Source organism: Uranotaenia lowii, chromosome 2, assembly GCF_029784155.1.
Source record: "Uranotaenia lowii strain MFRU-FL chromosome 2, ASM2978415v1, whole genome shotgun sequence".
NCBI classification, from domain to species: Eukaryota; Metazoa; Arthropoda; class Insecta; order Diptera; family Culicidae; genus Uranotaenia; species Uranotaenia lowii.
The window spans coordinates 240,796,736-240,814,046 of NC_073692.1; the positions used below are offsets into that span (position 1 = coordinate 240,796,736).

Consider the following 17,311-nt stretch of genomic DNA (forward strand, 5'->3'; position numbering starts at 1 on the left):
AAGATTGATCACTTTCATCACCTCCACTCCATCACTTTCAATATTTTTCAATAATTTTTTTTCTGTTATGGGGAATGTGACATGTTTCATATTTTTAAAACCAGGACTGGACTCCTACGAACGTAAAACATGGTTGCAGAAATTTGTTAGACTACTTTAAATTTGACTTAAATATCGATTTCGTCTTTGTTTAGAACATGGGTGGCCAACATTTTCAACAGGCGGGCCAAGTTTCAAAACTGAGATTGGCTGGCGGGCCAAACAACAAATTGTTCTGGAGTATTCAAAGAAAACAAATAATAACAGATTTTTTAAAAAAGCTTTTAAAAAACATTTGCCTATCGTCACATCGAGTATAGATTGATGTTAATAAGTCATTTTGGTCGCCTCATATTGTTACTAATTTTGCTACATTTGATATGTAGTTTAAATATTACGCAATACGAAATGAATTATCCCTCCCAACTCACGTATGTACGTCAATCTTTTCATGTAATTTAAAACCTTCTCGGTTTATTTATCCCAGAAATAACAAATCACGTGTCTACATAGGACGTTTAGTCTCCAAATATAAAAATAACCACCCATTTTCCAAAGTTTTCAAGATCACCGTTCTCCTTAGACAAATTTGATAGACAAATTAAAAAAAAGCAGAATGGAATTATTGAGAAAAAAATATCGTTGATAAGCTTTAGACATTTAAAAGAAAAAAAAATCAACGAAATTTCGTTAAATCATCAATAATATTGATTTTTCAAAGTACAAACCAAGGTTGCCAAAATCACAGTAAAATCTGTAATTTCACAAAATTTTGAGCAAATTTTTATCACAGAATCTGTGTCACAGAAAAAAAAAATGAAAAATTCACACATTTCACAAAATGTTTGAATTTTAATTTGATTTTGAAAATTTTAATTATTTTGGCCAATATAGAATTCAGATTTTTTAATTCCATGTAGAATGATAAAATTGGTAATTTTTGATTATTGTACCCAACGTAAATGTAAAAAAGACTCAATTTATCATGATTTTCAATAAAATTAAGTGGAATAGCATCACAGAAAACCATCACAGAATTTTTGAGTAAAATAAAAGAAAGTCAGATTTTTTTTTTCAGGAACACAGAATTTATTTCGGCAACCTTGGTACGGACCCCAACTTTAATTGAATCGAATTTTCGAGTATCTCGATTTGACAAGTGTATTGGGAATGCCTTCTATAAACAGGATGAATATGAATTTGATTTTTTATAATCATCGCACCTTTTTGAAGCAATAATTTTGCTTAAAAAAGTCGCTTTTAAGAGAGATTTTTCAGCACAAAACCGGTTGTAGTTGAATTCTACTACCCAACTCTGAATTCTGTCTATTTTTCCATTATCGATGTACACAAATACAGAGCACGTTGCCTATTGAAATATGTTTGGAATTGGTTTAATTTTCGTAAATATACCCTTTCCAGTTGAAGCTTAGCAAAAAATAACAAATTGGAAAAAAATACAGAGCAAACTTTTGATATTTCACTTAGTTTGCCAAAGTTAGTACACGGTGTGTTTATAGAAGAAGTTTAAAAGAAAAAATACAGTAACTCTAATTTTTTCAGAAATGGAAAATTTAGCCTTTTCTGAATCATTTTCAGGAGAAATTAAAATATTTGGTCGGTGAGTCCCCATACGATTTATTTTTTTGAAAATTTGTAGTCCATATTTAGAAATTTTTATCTGTAAAATCATTCAAATGTAATAGAATAGTAACTTTTTACATTGAAAATTTATTTATTTATTTTTGTTTAAGTTTTTGTCATTCTGAATCAATATAAAATGTACACGTTTGGAGAGGTAAGTCATTTGGATTTTCTGGAAAATTTATTTTTATATGAACATTTTATTTAAAATTTTATTTTTGGAATATCCTTGTTATAATTGGTGTTATCCAAATGTAACATGAATTTATATTTATTTGTGTGTATCTTGGAGAACCAATTCTGGTTAAAAAAAATTAGGACACATGAATAAAAACAGTCCAACACCATTTTATTGGTATTCTATTATTAAAAAATCTTTTCTTTAATTCAAAATTGTTCTTTGAATTTTTTCCACATTATTTGCAGGCTCCGATGCATATGGATACGCGCTTTAGGAAACAAATATAAAAATTTTGAGGATAGTTTATGGCATTTTGAATTTTGTTTACCTCACATTAAATTGAAACATATCCGAGCAGGCCAGTTTTCAATAAAATTTAAAATATAAAATTTAGTTAAAAGCTCAAGTACTTGCACTGAAATCCGTTTATCTTCCGCTACATAACATATATTTTAAATCTCTTTTTCTTATATAGAAGGTTAATAAATTTTCTTTAAATCATTTGTACATAATTTTTGCCTAAGAATTAAAGTACTTTTGATATTTTGGAATTCATTATAAACAAAACGATGAAAAAAAATTTTTTTCAAGAGAAATTTCAATTTTATTGAAGGTTTAAGACCAGATTTATGCATTTTATTTTATTTTATTTTTTATGTTTAAAAGGATTTCTATGGTTTGTTGAATTGAAACCAATGATTATTATAGTTTTTACCATTATAGGTATAAAACTGTAGAAGTTATGATTGTAATTGTTATACTGTTATATTAATGCTTCATTATGTTATTTTTTATAATAAAGAAGAATTTCAGCGTACAGTAGAACAACTTAAATAAGTAAGGGATGAACAAAATATGATGAATGTTACGTGCTGCAGTCTAGCTTGCTATCGATCATTGGCAATTCATTTTGGCCATAATACTGTTGATTTTTGTAAATATAAGATCAACCAAAGGATTAAAAAGCATTTTTTTGAAAAAAAAATGATTTATCAGAGTTTTAAACGAGATTTTTCCATTAAATAACATTATTTTAAAAAAAAGCTGTAAAATTCAATTTTAATTTAAACAAAGGATTCAAAAGATTGCTAAAATAGTGTAGTGGGTTGGAAACCGTTGAAGCAGGATTTTTTGACCTTAGCAGTAATGCTCTTTGAAAAAAATGGAAGAATCACAGAGTACAGCAGGGTTACGAAAATAGGACTAGAAATCGATAAAAATAAAAAAGTTAAAGGAAATTTAAAGCCTATAATTATCATTCTATCAAAAGACAGTAACATGCAAAATTTTAGCTAGATTGAACTGCTGTAGCGATTTGCATTTAGTCTGAAGTGCAAATGGAATTTTTAGACATTTAAATCAGGAGAAATATAAAAACTAATTTCCAATACAAAATTGTTTTTAACGGATCGTTTACATTTGAATATTGATTTTCTTAATTTATTTAAAGCTTAAATTAAGACAAACGTTTCTACTCCAGATCGCATCACGATAAGCGTTATCACAAAAAAATTAAAGCGCTTCCTAGTGTTAACTGATTTTCTTAATCATTGAGCTTTTTTAAATAAAGTTCCCTTCAGTGTTGCCACAATCACAAAATCTTAAGACAATGAATGAAAATGGATTCATATATGGATTCATATTATTCTAGATAATTCTAATAATTCCAGTTAATTTGACCGTCTCAGACTGCTGACAGGATTTGCCAGCCAAAATTTAAATTTTAGGATTAAAAGACACTTTCTGAGCATTTTTTACGTTTAAACAGCTCTGTTACTAGTTTAAAAAAAAATTGAAAATTTCTCAAAGTTTTTGATGTTATTGTTGAGTTATCAGTTTAATTCAAAAGTAGTGAAAGTAAAAATTAAGATAATAAGCATCTCTGAAATTCTATAACACTAGAAATATATTTATTTTTTTAAAGGATTAAAATAGAAAATTTTCAAAAAAATATTTTGCATGGGGGGTCACCGACAGAATATTTTAATTTTTGGTGAAAATGAACCAGAAAAAGCTCTACTTTCAGCCCATGCAAAAATTAGCGTTACTGTATTTTTTTTCTTTAAGTCCTTCTACGAAATACACCGTGAGTAAATTTTGATAGATGAACGAAGTTGTTGAAATAGTATTCATAGTTCAAGTTCTGAGGCCACCCAACTAGAGTTCGCTTGAAGGCTCTTCATACCAATATGTAATCATAAAAACCCAATCGGAAAACATTGAAAAATGTGTAATGGAATTTACGAATAATGTGTCAAATACCGTATAATTGTATGTATTCGTTATTGCTTTTTATTCAGTGACAGCAGCCTTTTTTTGTAAAATTACATGTGGCCCTCAGAACCTAAGGAGCATAAGTGAAAACATGATTGATTTTGAGTAAATAATGCCAAACGATTCTCCAGATTTTTAAAGTTTTTTTGAATACTGAATGTTCGAAAAATGTATGGATGTAATGTAAATGTATTTTTCTCGAAATAAGTTTTTCCACACTTTTAACCCCTTTAAATTTTATCAATTCAAAGAGTTTTTCAGATCTTTATTTGGAAATTGGTATGTGTAGACTCAGGTATATTTATAAAAATGATGTATGCATACTAAGAAAAACGTTATTTTTTTAGAACATGACTTTTCCGCACTTCATAATATTTACAAATGCTAGTTTATCAATCTCTAAGGCAGGCAAAAATGGTATAAAATTATTCATGAAACTCTACAAAATTGAACACAACACTTTCGGTGGCTCAAAGATACTAGACTAAGTTCTGGTCCAGTGAATTCTGAGATATACAATACTGAATTTAGGTGTTTCTTGGTTCAGATTTCTTCGCGGTCCAAAAAAAAAAAAAAACATCACGGTCCCTAATGAGTTAAGGCCGAATAACAATGAAAAGTGAAAGATGGACAATGATGCTGCATAAATAAAGGGGCTAAATCTTTTAACATTATTTATAAAATTTTAACTTTAACTAACATTCAATTGCCTAGGCCCTATTCCCCTTTAATTTTTTTTCCTTCAAACTTAACCTTTCGATAGGGTTTCTAGCCTTTTGTCCTAGACTGGCTTACTCTTGAAAAATGTCCTTATTTTTTTAAATATCATAAATTTACCTCAATATATAACAAAAACTACACCAAAACTATACATTTACTATGGAAAAAAGTTGAGCTCTTACATAAATCAATCTGCTGCTTCTAAGCGCTTTGATTTCATTAGGAAGTGTTTGCAAGCCTTTGAAAAAATGGATATTTCAAGATTTTTAAATAACATTTTTAATTACATTTTAAATTTTCAAAAACAAACCAAAAATTTTCCCCAATTTGAAACTCCACTTATAGGTTTTTAAACGTAGAAGAAAGTTTTGAGATATTTTAACCTCAGACTTAAATAGTTAGGGGTTAGGGGGGTTATAAAAAATTCAAATCTGATTTTGTTCAGAAAAAAAGTGTTTAAAATCAAATTTCCTAATACAAAAAGCATGTGAAATACCAAATTGAAGATTTTCTCACTCGATTTAGCCATTTTTGTTGTTTGAAATATGACAGGTTCTGAAAAAACAACTGAATCTTAAAAAAACAATTTGTATTCACTTCCGTGTTAGACAGCTATCATCACCCTTTTGTTAGCACCGTAAGTGAAAATCATTCGACGCTACATGTCCAAAAGATTTGATGCAAATTGCCATTGAACACCTCTTTAGAAACAACAAATGATTGATTGTTGAGACTGAAAAATTATTCGTTTATTATCGAGATAAACGAGATAAAATGTCAATCAACTTTTCGAACTAAACGGTACTAATCATAAAGGGTGTCCACGATGAAATTGCCACACAAAAAATTGATTCGCAAAATTCGAGTTTTCATACGATTGCCATCAAATTTTCAGGGATTGAAAATAACTATAAAACTTCATATTACCATTTTACTCGTATTTGATTTACAGTCCATACGCAAATGTCCGCACCTTGGCCTTAACCACGGCCATAAGATTCTGCACAACCTGTGAATCAACCGTTTTTTTTTTTGCATGTAAACCCATACTTTCTTCAGTTCCTCGACTGTCTTCACTACTTTAGGTCTTTAAGAAGGTGCCCAGTACTGCTCGAAGGAACGGAGCTCCGAAGTGTTGGAAGGGTGGAACATTTTCCGCACGAAATTGACCTTATTGTCCGCATACAGCACGTCCTTGGAGTAGTGGCATGAGGCCAAATCCGGCCAGAAGATTATTGGGACGTTGTGGGCCTTCAGGAGAGGAGCGGCTGCTCTTAGGGTACTCTTAGATGTTCACCTGCCCGTTCATCTTTTCCTGGGTCACGAAAGGTGCACCGCACGTGCAGGTCTTCTTGGCCGTGAAAAACAGTTTGCCGGGGTTCTGTTTGAAGTCGGCCTTCACATATGTTTCGTCGTCCATGATGCAGCATTCAGCTTTCGTCAGCATGTTGAGGTACAACTTCCTGGCACGGGTTTTGGCAGACTTGTTCTGCTTTTCGTTGCGATTAGGGGCCTTTTGTACTTTGAACGTTCGAAAATCAGCCTTATTTTCGACCTTCTGGACGAAACTTCGGCTTAGATGCAGCTTCTTAGCCACATCCTGAACAGAGGCGTTCGGGTTTCGTTTGAAGGTCCCAACTACGCAGTTGTGATTTTCGGTGTTGTACGGAATACTTTTTCCTTCACTTCTGAGAACCGCTTAATAACTGGAATGGAATGGATGGAACTATGCGAGAGATTCTTGTTCTCGTGATGAATTCGCAAGATTTTATCATACACGAGCTGTTCTTTCGGCTCCATTTCCTCGAGTTTTGATTACAGGACTTTAAAACTTGCAGGATGTAAGCAATGCACCATGAACTAAATCCACCCAAATTTTCATTAAATTCAGCCCATCAGTTAAAAAGTTAGAGGAATTTCATAGTTTGACAATTTAATCGTGGACACCTTTTATTACTTGACGAATGGACAAGATCTGACACAATTTTTTAAAATAGTTCGTGGTCTTCTGATTTTTAACATTATTTTGTCTTATGCCTATCTGATAGGGATCAGATAGGCAAAGGACAAAAGCCAGCTCGATAAATCTTAAAATACAAAATATAAGATTTCCAAAGTTGAACAAGAAATTTAAAATAATATACTCACGCAAAACAAGACCTAGTTTCCTTAATATGAATTCTTCGTCTAATTTTCATTAGACGATCCTTCTATGCTCTTTACATCGTCGGTCGGTCCGCAGAAAAAACGAACTTCCGCGATCTATGCCTCCAATGCTGCTTGCCATCTTGACAGCGTCAGTACCCGGAAATCTGCACTTGCAGCTCTTACCATAGCATCCGGATCGTTTACTGTTTCTTGAAGATTCTTGAAGAGCTCCAGCAAACTCCGTATATCGTCAAATCCAGAAAAATTGAGCTTCCGGTATCTCCGGCTTCACCACTGCCATAACACAATTAGTGTGAGCTAAAAAAAAGTCTAAAAATCAACTACAAAAAGTGGCATCAGTGAAGGATGGACATGACAACGCAAACATCATAGGTTAATTCAAAATAAACATATATTAATTTCTGGAAATGAATTTCAAAAAGCGACGCCACTGCCGATATTGCCTGATCTTGTTACTCTCCAAAGGATCGACACGCTTGAAATGGTCCGGCTAACCAACGACGACGTCGAAAAAGACGCACCGGTCCAAACAAGCGGAATTTCGTTAAATTCCCCTGGACCGCGCTGCGATTTCAAATCCTCAGCCTCACGCGGAGGAGTTGTCAAGGTTAGGCCAAATGAATTTACGGCCTTGTTCCCCCTGCTATATTCTCACTTCCACCACCGCGAAGCCTTTTGACGTCGACCTAGCTCTGGCGTCCCTTAATTTCCTGCGGATTGCAGCAAGCAGCAGCTAAAGCAGTGGTCTTTTATTTTATTTCTCAACTGGAACGCCACCGCCGATATTGGGGCGCCAGTTTTTGGATGGCGGAAAAAGCCTCTGCCTCAGTTTCATCCGATGATGGCCACGCCACAACTTGGTTTGGTCTCCGGTGAATAGCATGAATAATTCAGACAGGAATTGAGTTTCAGCGGCCGACCTCATCAGAGAGAGCCCTTAGCCAGTCAGCGGCGTCGTCGTCCGAAAACGGAGGGGGTAAACGGGTATTCGTTTGCCGAGTGATGAAATCATAATTTTTAATATTTTCGCGCAAAATTTAGCACCAAATTGTGCACCGAGGGGTTTTTGGACATTCGGGATTGACAGGCGTGGGAAGGGTGAAGATTTGGGCTGTCATTGTTCACTTTTTGATTTAGCTAGAAAATAATGAGGCTAGCGGAGGTAGACAGTTGAGGGACCTGTTGCTGTTTTTCCTGCCCCCACGCTCTGAAGAGGGCAAAAGGTCGCGGATAGAGCATTTCTCGTTTAAGAGCTCCCATTAAATATTAATTGCATCAACAGCCTCGTAAATCTTGAATTAGGCGATAGGCGATATAATCTGAAGGTAAGCGCATGTTTTCCAGGAAAAATGTAAATTTTAAATAAACTTCCTCCACGGAATTAGGGATCAAATTGTTGCTAATAGGTGCACAGACAGCTTTTTATTAGCTTAAGTAAAGGCGTTTTCTTTGAATCCGATGTTCTTCACTTTCCATTGGTAATGTCCGTGACGTGTTGTATGTATAAAGACCTGTTTAACTTAGCAGATAGATAACCATTTTATGTAAAAATACTAGAATATGTTATTATTTTTAATTATTTTCCTTTGCGAGTGAAAGACTTGGTAATGAAAAAAAAAAGACACGACAAAGATTACAAAACCAATGAATTTTTCGACAACCTAAATTCATTTTCGAAGTTATTGTAATTTTTGTCAGTTTTTGTAATTTTTTGTAATTATTGTAATTTTTGTCATTTTTGTCATTTTTGTCATTTTTGTCATTTTTGTCATTTTTGTCATTTTTGTCATTTTTGTCATTTTTGTGATTTTTGTGATTTTTGTGATTTTTGTGATTTTTGTTATTTTTTTTTCATTTCTGTCATTTTTGTCATTTTTGTCATTTTTGTCATTTTTGTCATTTTTGTCATTTTTGTCATTTTTGTCATTTTTGTCATTTTTGTCATTTTTGTCATTTTTGTCATTTTTGTCATTTTTGTCATTTTTGTCATTTTTGTCATTTTTGTCATTTTTGTCATTTTTGTCATTTTTGTCATTTTTGTCATTTTTGTCATTTTTGTCATTTTTGTCATTTTTGTCATTTTTGTCATTTTTGTCATTTTTGTCATTTTTGTCATTTTTGTCATTTTTGTCATTTTTGTCATTTTTGTCATTTTTGTCATTTTTGTCATTTTTGTCATTTTTGTCATTTTTGTCATTTTTGTCATTTTTGTCATTTTTGTCATTTTTGTCATTTTTGTCATTTTTGTCATTTTTGTCATTTTTGTCATTTTTGTCATTTTTGTCATTTTTGTCATTTTTGTTATTTTTGTTATTTTTGTCATTTTTGTCATTTTTGTCATTTTTGTCATTTTTGTCATTTTTGTCATTTTTGACATTTTTTTTCAATTAGGCATTTTTTACATTTTGTCGTTTTTTTCAATTTGACATCTTTGATATTTTTGAAACTTTAGACAGTTTGAAATTTTTTTCATTTCGGACATTTTTGACATTTTTGATGATTTTGAATCTTTTGACATTTTTGACATTTTTGGATTTTTTGACATTTTTGACATTTTTGACATTTTTAACATTTTTGACATTTTTGACATTTTTGACATTTGTGACATTTGTGACATTTTTGGCATTTTTGACATTTTTGACGATTTTGACATTTTCTAAATTTTTGACATTTTTGACATTTTTGACATTTTTGACATTTTTGACATTTTTGACATTTTTGACATTTTTGACATTTTTGACATTTTTGATATTTTTGACATTTTTGACATTTTTGACATTTTTGACATTTTTGACATTTTTGACATTTTTGACATTTTTGACATTTTTGACATTTTTGACATTTTTGACATTTTTGACATTTTTGACATTTTTGACATTTTTGACATTTTTGACATTTTTGACATTTTTGACATTTTTGACATTTTTGACATTTTTGACATTTTTGACATTTTTGACATTTTTGACATTTTTGACATTTTTGACATTTTTGACATTTTTGATATTTTTGATATTTTTGTCATTTTTGACATTTTTGACATTTTTGACATTTTTGACATTTTTGACATTTTTGACATTTTTGACATTTTTGACATTTTTGACATTTTTGACATTTTTGACATTTTTGACATTTTTGACATTTTTGACATTTTTGACATTTTTGACATTTTTGACATTTTTGACATTTTTGACATTTTTGACATTTTTGACATTTTTGACATTTTTGACATTTTTGACATTTTTGACATTTTTGACATTTTTGAAATTTTTGACATTTTTGACATTTTTGATATTTTTGATATTTTTGTCATTTTTGACATTTTTGACATTTTTGACATTTTTGACATTTTTGACATTTTTGACATTTTTGACATTTTTGACATTTTTGACATTTTTGACATTTTTGACATTTTTGACATTTTTGACATTTTTGACATTTTTGACATTTTTGTCATTTTTGTCATTTTTGACATTTTTGACATTTTTGACATTTTTGACATTTTTGACATTTTTGACATTTTTGACATTTCTGACATTTTTAACATTTTTGACATTTTTGACATTTTGGACAGTTTTGATATTTTTGACATATTTGACATTTTTGGCATTTTTGATATTTTTGACATTTTTGACATTTTTGGCATTTTTGACATTTTTTTATTTTTAACATTTTTGACATGTTTGTTTTTTTTTGTTATTTTGGACATTTTTGACATTTTTGAAATTTTTGACATTTTTGACATTTTTGACATTTTTGACATTTTTGACATTTTTGACATTTCTGACATTTTTAACATTTTTGACATTTTTGACATTTTTGACATTTTTGACATTTTGGACAGTTTTGATATTTTTGACATATTTGACATTTTTGGCATTTTTGATATTTTTGACATTTTTGACATTTTTGGCATTTTTGACATTTTTTTTTATTTTTCACATTTTTGACATGTTTGTTTTTTTTGTTATTTTGGACATTTTTGACATTTTTGAAATTTTTGACATTTTTGACATTTGTGACATTTTTGACATTTTTGACATTTTTGATATTTTTTTTAAATTTTTGACACTTTTGACATTTGTGACATGTGCAATATGAAAAATCAGTAGCAAAAAAGTTATTTAAAAAAAAGGAAGTTTTGGTTTTTTTTTAAATTATCATAACTTTGAAGCGATTATTGATACAGTAATGACTTCTCTGACTAAGTTATTAAAATTGGTACATGCTAAAAACTTTTCTTAGACAATATAGCTCTAAAACGGATATAACAAAAGTTAGTTTTTCTAACTCACTGCTAGGTGGATTAATCAATTTTTCAAAAAACTGATTTTATAGCCCTTGTATTGTAGGTCATTTGTCTCGAAGACACTATAGGTCTAAAACGCATAGTTTCGGCAGAAAATTTTACCCCAGTGTGCGGCGGCTCGCCGAAGAAAGTCAATTAATGAATCACTAGCATTAAATTTCAAAATGCGGCTCTGATTGGCTCAACTGTTCGCTTTATATTTTGATAGTTCCTTACCCGGAATTTAATTTATGGTTAAAAGGATTTTTTTTACGTTGAACACACTTAAAGTTCATCCATCTCTCGATTTATTATCGTTAACCTCCAGATATTGCTTTATGAAGAGTGTTCGGGCGGTGAACAAAGTGCGGGTGGACTGTATAAAATTGGAGTAGCGTGGGCGTCGGATGATCGGATCGGAAAATTCTTCAGGCGGATGCGGGTCGAATTGTTTTTGGTTTCCTTTTAACGGGAAGGACGGTTCCACTTTGGACTAAATAAAACTGGTAATCTAACTCAAACAACTTAACTTTATTAATAAGAGAAACACGAGATTTCGATGTTGGTCGTATGCAATTTTTTTCTAACTGACCGTTATTTTTCACTATTGTTGCCAGTATTTTTCAACGGTCATTTTTTGTCGACTACTTCCGTGCTGGCAGATTGACAGAAACGGAACATATTGCGGCCGGGGTTGGTGACTTGTTGTCCTCTATTGGTAGGAGCGATATCTTGGTGATAGCACGACGATATGTTGAACCTTCGCTAAAGACATCTACGGCGCGAACCAAATTATCATCGCCAGGGAACACAGCTGTGATGCGGCCAAGTTTCCATACGAGGGGGGTTCGGTTGTTTTCATGGAGGATAACGATCATGCCAGGTTTGATGTTATCTTGCACGGATGTGTTCTTCTTCCGCACCTGAAGAGATGACAGATAGTCCCTGGACCAAGCTCTCCAAAAATGCTCACGCATAAGCTGAACATGTTGCCACCTATTTAATCGTCCTATTTTCTCATCGCTATAGGTAGGGCCTGATGGTGCCGTCAATGGTCGACCGATAAGAAAATGGGCTGGCGAAATTACCTCCGGATCAGCAGGATCGTTGGAAACCGCATACAAGGGCCTAGAGTTGAGGATGGCTTCGATCTAACACAACAGAGTGGCCATTTCTTCGAAGGACAACAAAGTGGTACCGATGATTCGCTTGAGATGATATTTGGTGCTCTTTACAGAGGCCTCCCAAAGACCACCGAGCTCGGGAGCATTTGGCGGGATGAAATGCCAAGCGATTTCTTTCGACATGCAAAACCTCTCGAATCCGTTGGCTTGTTGCTGATCCTGGAACTGCTGGTACAATTGATGGAGTTCGTTGCTGGCACCTTTGAAGTTGGTTGCATTATCGGAATGCAGTTCGGCAACCATCCCTCGGCGGCTGATGAACCTCTCCAGGGCAGCGATGAATGCATCGGTCGTCAAATCTGACACCAATTCCAGATGGATTGCTTTTGTGGCCATGCACACGAACACCGAGACGTATGCTTTGACCACCTTCGGACGATAGGTACCTTGTTTCACTTGGATCGGACCAGCATAATCGACACCGGTGATGTTGAATGGCGAAGAAAACACCACACGCTGCTTTGGCAATTCACCCATCAGTTGCTGGACGTTGGTTGGATTCACACGGAAACACTTGATGCATTGCCGTGTTACATTGAGAACGGTGGAACGGGCGTTGAGCAACCAGAAACGTTGTCTAAGCGCTGAGATGAGCCCACTCGGACCCACATGGAGAAGCTCAAGATGCAAAGCTCGGACCAGTAGCTTTGTGACCGGATTATTGTTTGGTAGGATGAGCTGATGCTTTGATTCGTCGGGCAAGTTGGAATGTCTCAGTCGACCACCAACTCGAAGAAGACCGTCGGATAGGATGGAATTGAGAGCTGCTAATCGTTTACACGGTACACCTTTTTGGACTCGTTTGATTTCGTCGTCAAATTCCAAACGTTGAATGACACGAACGATGACCAACATGGAATTTCGAAGCTCGTCGATAGTCAAATGCGGATGCAACACACGTTCCTCCTTTGGCTTGCGGCGGTTGTTAAGATACCTCAACACCCAGGCGATAATTCGTTGCAGCCTTCGGAAACAGCTCACATCGGTGAAAACGTCCAACGGTTTTTGATTGGTTGCCAGAGTAGTCACCAAGTTGACTTTTAACTCTGGCAATTCATCATCGGGGATGTCTTCTGGGCGCTCTTCGATGAAAGTTGCTTCGGTCAGGAATTGTGGGCCTTCCCACCACGTCGTATTTTGGCTCAGCGGGAACGGCAGTTGGCCTCTCGACACAATATCGGCTGGATTGAACTGCGATGGAACGTAATGCCACTGTTCTTGTTGGGTGTGGAGATTAATTTCGGCAATTCGATTACGTACAAAAATCTCGAGTCGGTCGGGGTGTTTTTTGATCCAAGCCAAAACGATTTGACTGTCGGACCAAAGTAGTACTTGACGAAAAGGGATGTCAATAAAGGAAACTATTTTTGTCACCAATTTGACTAGAAGCACTGCAGCACACAATTCTTTTCTTGGGATGGACAATTCGTGGAGGGGGGCGACTTTTGATTTGCTACTCAGCAAGCGAACCTTACAGGAACCATCGGGGAAAATGCTTCGTATGTAGACACATGCACCATATGCTACCATAGAAGCGTCGGCGAATCCATGCAGCTCGTAAGCCACAGCGTTGCTGAATGTCACTTGGCGGGGAATAACGATTTCATTGAGTTGAGGCAGTGATTCTAGGAGCTCGTTCCAATTCTTGAGGCTGTCGTTGTCGAGATGATCGTCCCAATCCAACTTATTTCGCCAAAGTTGTTGAATTAAGAGTTTGGCGATGACGATGGTTGGCGATATCAATCCCAATGGATCGAACAATTTGGCGATTTCGGAACACACAATTCGTTTCGTGGTGGGCTGCTTTTCGTTCACTGTCGGGGGAGTGCATCGGGCAATTAAAAGTTGATCAGTACTAGGCACCCACAGTACGCCTAAGACCTTAATCGCTTCGTTGATGTCGAATTCGTCGTAACGTTTGGTGGTTTCTTGCTCATTCACCGGGATGTGTTCGAGCAATTGGGTTGAGTTGGAGCACCATTTATGGACAGGAAAACCACCCTTCAGCAGAATGGCCTTCAGCTGTCGTTGAATTTCAATGACGTCATCGATGTTGTCGGTACCAGACATGATGTCGTCAACATAACAATCATGTCTCAGAATGTTAGCAGCTTTGGGAAACTTGTCTCCATCGTCGTCGGCGAGTTGTATCAAGCACCTGGTTGCTTGAAACGGAGCTGATGCGGTCCCATAGGTGACGGTTGTCAACTCTAGAACCTGCAGGGGGTGTTTCGGGTTTTCTCTCCAGAAAATGCGTTGATAGCCAGTGTCGTCGGGATGCACTCGCACTTGTCGGTACATTTTGGCGATGTCAGCCGTAAAGACGTATCGATGTTTGCGGAACCTTAGCATAATGCTGAATAAATCGTTTTGAACCACTGGGCCGACGATGGACCTTGTTCAGGGAAAGACCAGACGGGGATGATTTGGCGCTTCCGTCGAACACCACTCTGCACTTTGTGGTGGTGCTGCTGGGGCGAAGTACAGCGTGATGTGGAAGATAATATTTTCCAGTTGATATTCACGAATGAATTCAACATACTGTGACCACAGTTCGGGATTTCGTTGCAAACGATTTTCCAGCATAAAAAATCTTTTCAATGCTAGATTTCGGCAGCTGTCCAGCTTGTCGGCATTTGGTTTCAACGGCAATCGAACGGTGTACCTACCGGAAACATCACGAGTGTGGGTGGCAACAAAATGTTCCTCACATTGCTGCTCTTCGGCTGTCGTTTTCGGAGCGGTTGGAACTTCTTCAAGTTCCCAGAATCTGGTAATGGAGTTTTCGATGGATTCCACCGAGGCTAGTTGGGCATATTGGATAGGCTCATAGATGGATTTCGATGTCAGGGTACCAGTCACAAGCCAACCAAGGTGTGACTCTCGGAGTTCGGGTAAACAGGGATCCAGTATGAGATGGCCAGTCTTGAGGATGTTGAAAAATAAAGCTGCTCCAACCAGTAAGTCGATTTTGTCGGGCTTGAAGAAGTTCGGATCTGCTAGTTGGATACCATGGGGGAAATGCCAATCGGTAACATCGATGTTGGTTGATGGGATCGGACCAGTCACCTTCGGGATGACTAGACATTCTAGCTCGGTGCGGAAATCACTACAGCGTGATTGGAGGTGAACCTTGACGAGATGGCGGGCGACAGTTTTGATTTCGTTGATGCCACCAATTGGAACTTCGACTTTTCGTTTCTCGAGACGCAGCGTGTTGGCCAACTGATCGGTGATGAAATTTACCTGGGAACCACTATCTAGGAGAACTCGGCAAGTTTGGGGTTGGTTGTCGTTATCCAGGACGTGAACGACAGCGGTGAGCAACAACACTGTTTTGGGAGAAGCAGTGTAATTGCATGGCATGGACGAAACGGTTGGTTGTTGTGCGGTTTGAGAAGGGGCATCGATTTGGGTGGTGGGTGTAGCCATCGGTTTCGGTTGTTGTTGTTCTTCGTGGAGCTGAGTGTGGTGTCGCTTACGACACTTCTAGCAGTTCTTGGTTGATGGACAATCCTTCGAGCGATGACCCTTGGTTAGGCAATTGTAGCACACTCCGGAATCTCGAACCTTTTCCATTCTTTCGGCACTGGGTAGAATGGACAGCTTGTTGCATTGGAAATTTCGGTGCGGGCCATCACAAAACGCACATTGGATGGACGGTTTGTCGAACGCTGCGGTTGCTGCGTACGACCGCTGATTGGGGACCTTCGGTTGAGCTTGCTTGGTTGTAGATGGTTTCGGAATCGGGATCGGGCAAATGGATTCGCATCGTTCCAACACTTGGCACTGACTCTTGAGGAAAGCAATCGTGGATCGGTATTTCGGCAACTCTCCGGATTTGAGTGTTTGTTCCCAAACCTTCCGTGTTGATGGATCCAAAGCTGACGTCAGCAAGAAAACGACCATCAACTCGGACACTCCAGTCAATTCTTGCTGCAGATAATCGAGACACTCGACATGCTTGGAACACTCGTCGAGAAGATTCCGAAGTTCTTTGTAGGATTCGGATGTCATCTTTTTCAGCGAGAGCAAGCCACGGATGTGGGTCTCGACGATGATGCGATGATTTTCGAATCTCTCGGTGAGGATTCTCCATGCGTGTGCGTAGTTCCCATCGTTGATCGTTTTTGCGTCCAGAACGCCAACGGCTGCTCCGATGAGTGCTTTGTCCAGGTGGTACAGCTTAATCGCATCGGAATCGCACGATTGAGCCATCACATCCTGAAACATCGCTTTGAATTTGGGCCAATTGGTGTACTCACCGTCGAATGTCGGGAATGGCGCTTTCAGCGGCTGTTGGTGCACGATGACTTGCGGATGTGGTGGAGGATGTTGATGTTCCATTATTTGGGCTTCGATGCTGGCGGACGTCCAGTCGTACAGCTGCTCGAAGCGGATGTAGTTTTCCTCTTGTGAGGTTAGGTCTTCGGCGGGCAACAGGGCGACTATTTGACTGTGAAAACTGGAAAATTCACCATATGCTACTTCCAATTTTCGGGTGTATACTTTCAGCTGCGGTAAATCCAGAAGCATTCCCTTCACTTCCCTTCGGTTCAAATCCGGCTCAAAGGACCAATGTTCGGGCGGTGAACAAAGTGCGGGTGGACTGTATAAAATTGGAGTAGCGTGGGCGTCGGATGATCGGATCGGAAAATTCTTCAGGCGGATGCGGGTCGAATTGTTTTTGGTTTCCTTTTAACGGGAAGGACGGTTCCACTTTGGACTAAATAAAACTGGTAATCTAACTCAAACAACTTAACTTTATTAATAAGAGAAACACGAGATTTCGATGTTGATCGTATGCAAATTTTT

General features: G+C 36.4%; 3 protein-coding genes across 3 annotated transcripts; all 3 read right to left on the reverse strand.

Moving 5' to 3' along the window:
- Positions 1-12,463: 12,463 nt before the first annotated feature.
- LOC129742453 (uncharacterized) lies at positions 12,464-14,848 on the reverse strand. Its single transcript, XM_055734349.1, has one exon. It carries the CDS (start codon positions 14,846-14,848, stop codon positions 12,464-12,466), a length of 2,385 nt encoding a protein of 794 aa, XP_055590324.1.
- A 48-nt stretch (positions 14,849-14,896) lies between these two features.
- On the reverse strand, positions 14,897-15,928 carry LOC129742454 (uncharacterized). Its single transcript, XM_055734350.1, has one exon. It carries the CDS (start codon positions 15,926-15,928, stop codon positions 14,897-14,899), a length of 1,032 nt encoding a protein of 343 aa, XP_055590325.1.
- Positions 15,929-15,985: 57 nt separating this feature from the next.
- Positions 15,986-17,032, reverse strand: LOC129742455 (uncharacterized). The gene has a single exon (XM_055734351.1). The coding sequence runs from the start codon at positions 17,030-17,032 to the stop codon at positions 15,986-15,988; it is 1,047 nt and encodes a 348-aa protein (XP_055590326.1).
- Between the last annotated feature and the right edge of the window lie 279 nt (positions 17,033-17,311).

Coding starts and splice junctions, on each gene's coding strand:
- LOC129742453 (XM_055734349.1), bottom strand. CDS start 14,848: ATGCTAAGGTTCCGCAAACATCGATACGTCTTTACGGCTGACATCGCC.
- LOC129742454 (XM_055734350.1), bottom strand. CDS start 15,928: ATGGCTACACCCACCACCCAAATCGATGCCCCTTCTCAAACCGCACAA.
- LOC129742455 (XM_055734351.1), bottom strand. CDS start 17,032: ATGCTTCTGGATTTACCGCAGCTGAAAGTATACACCCGAAAATTGGAA.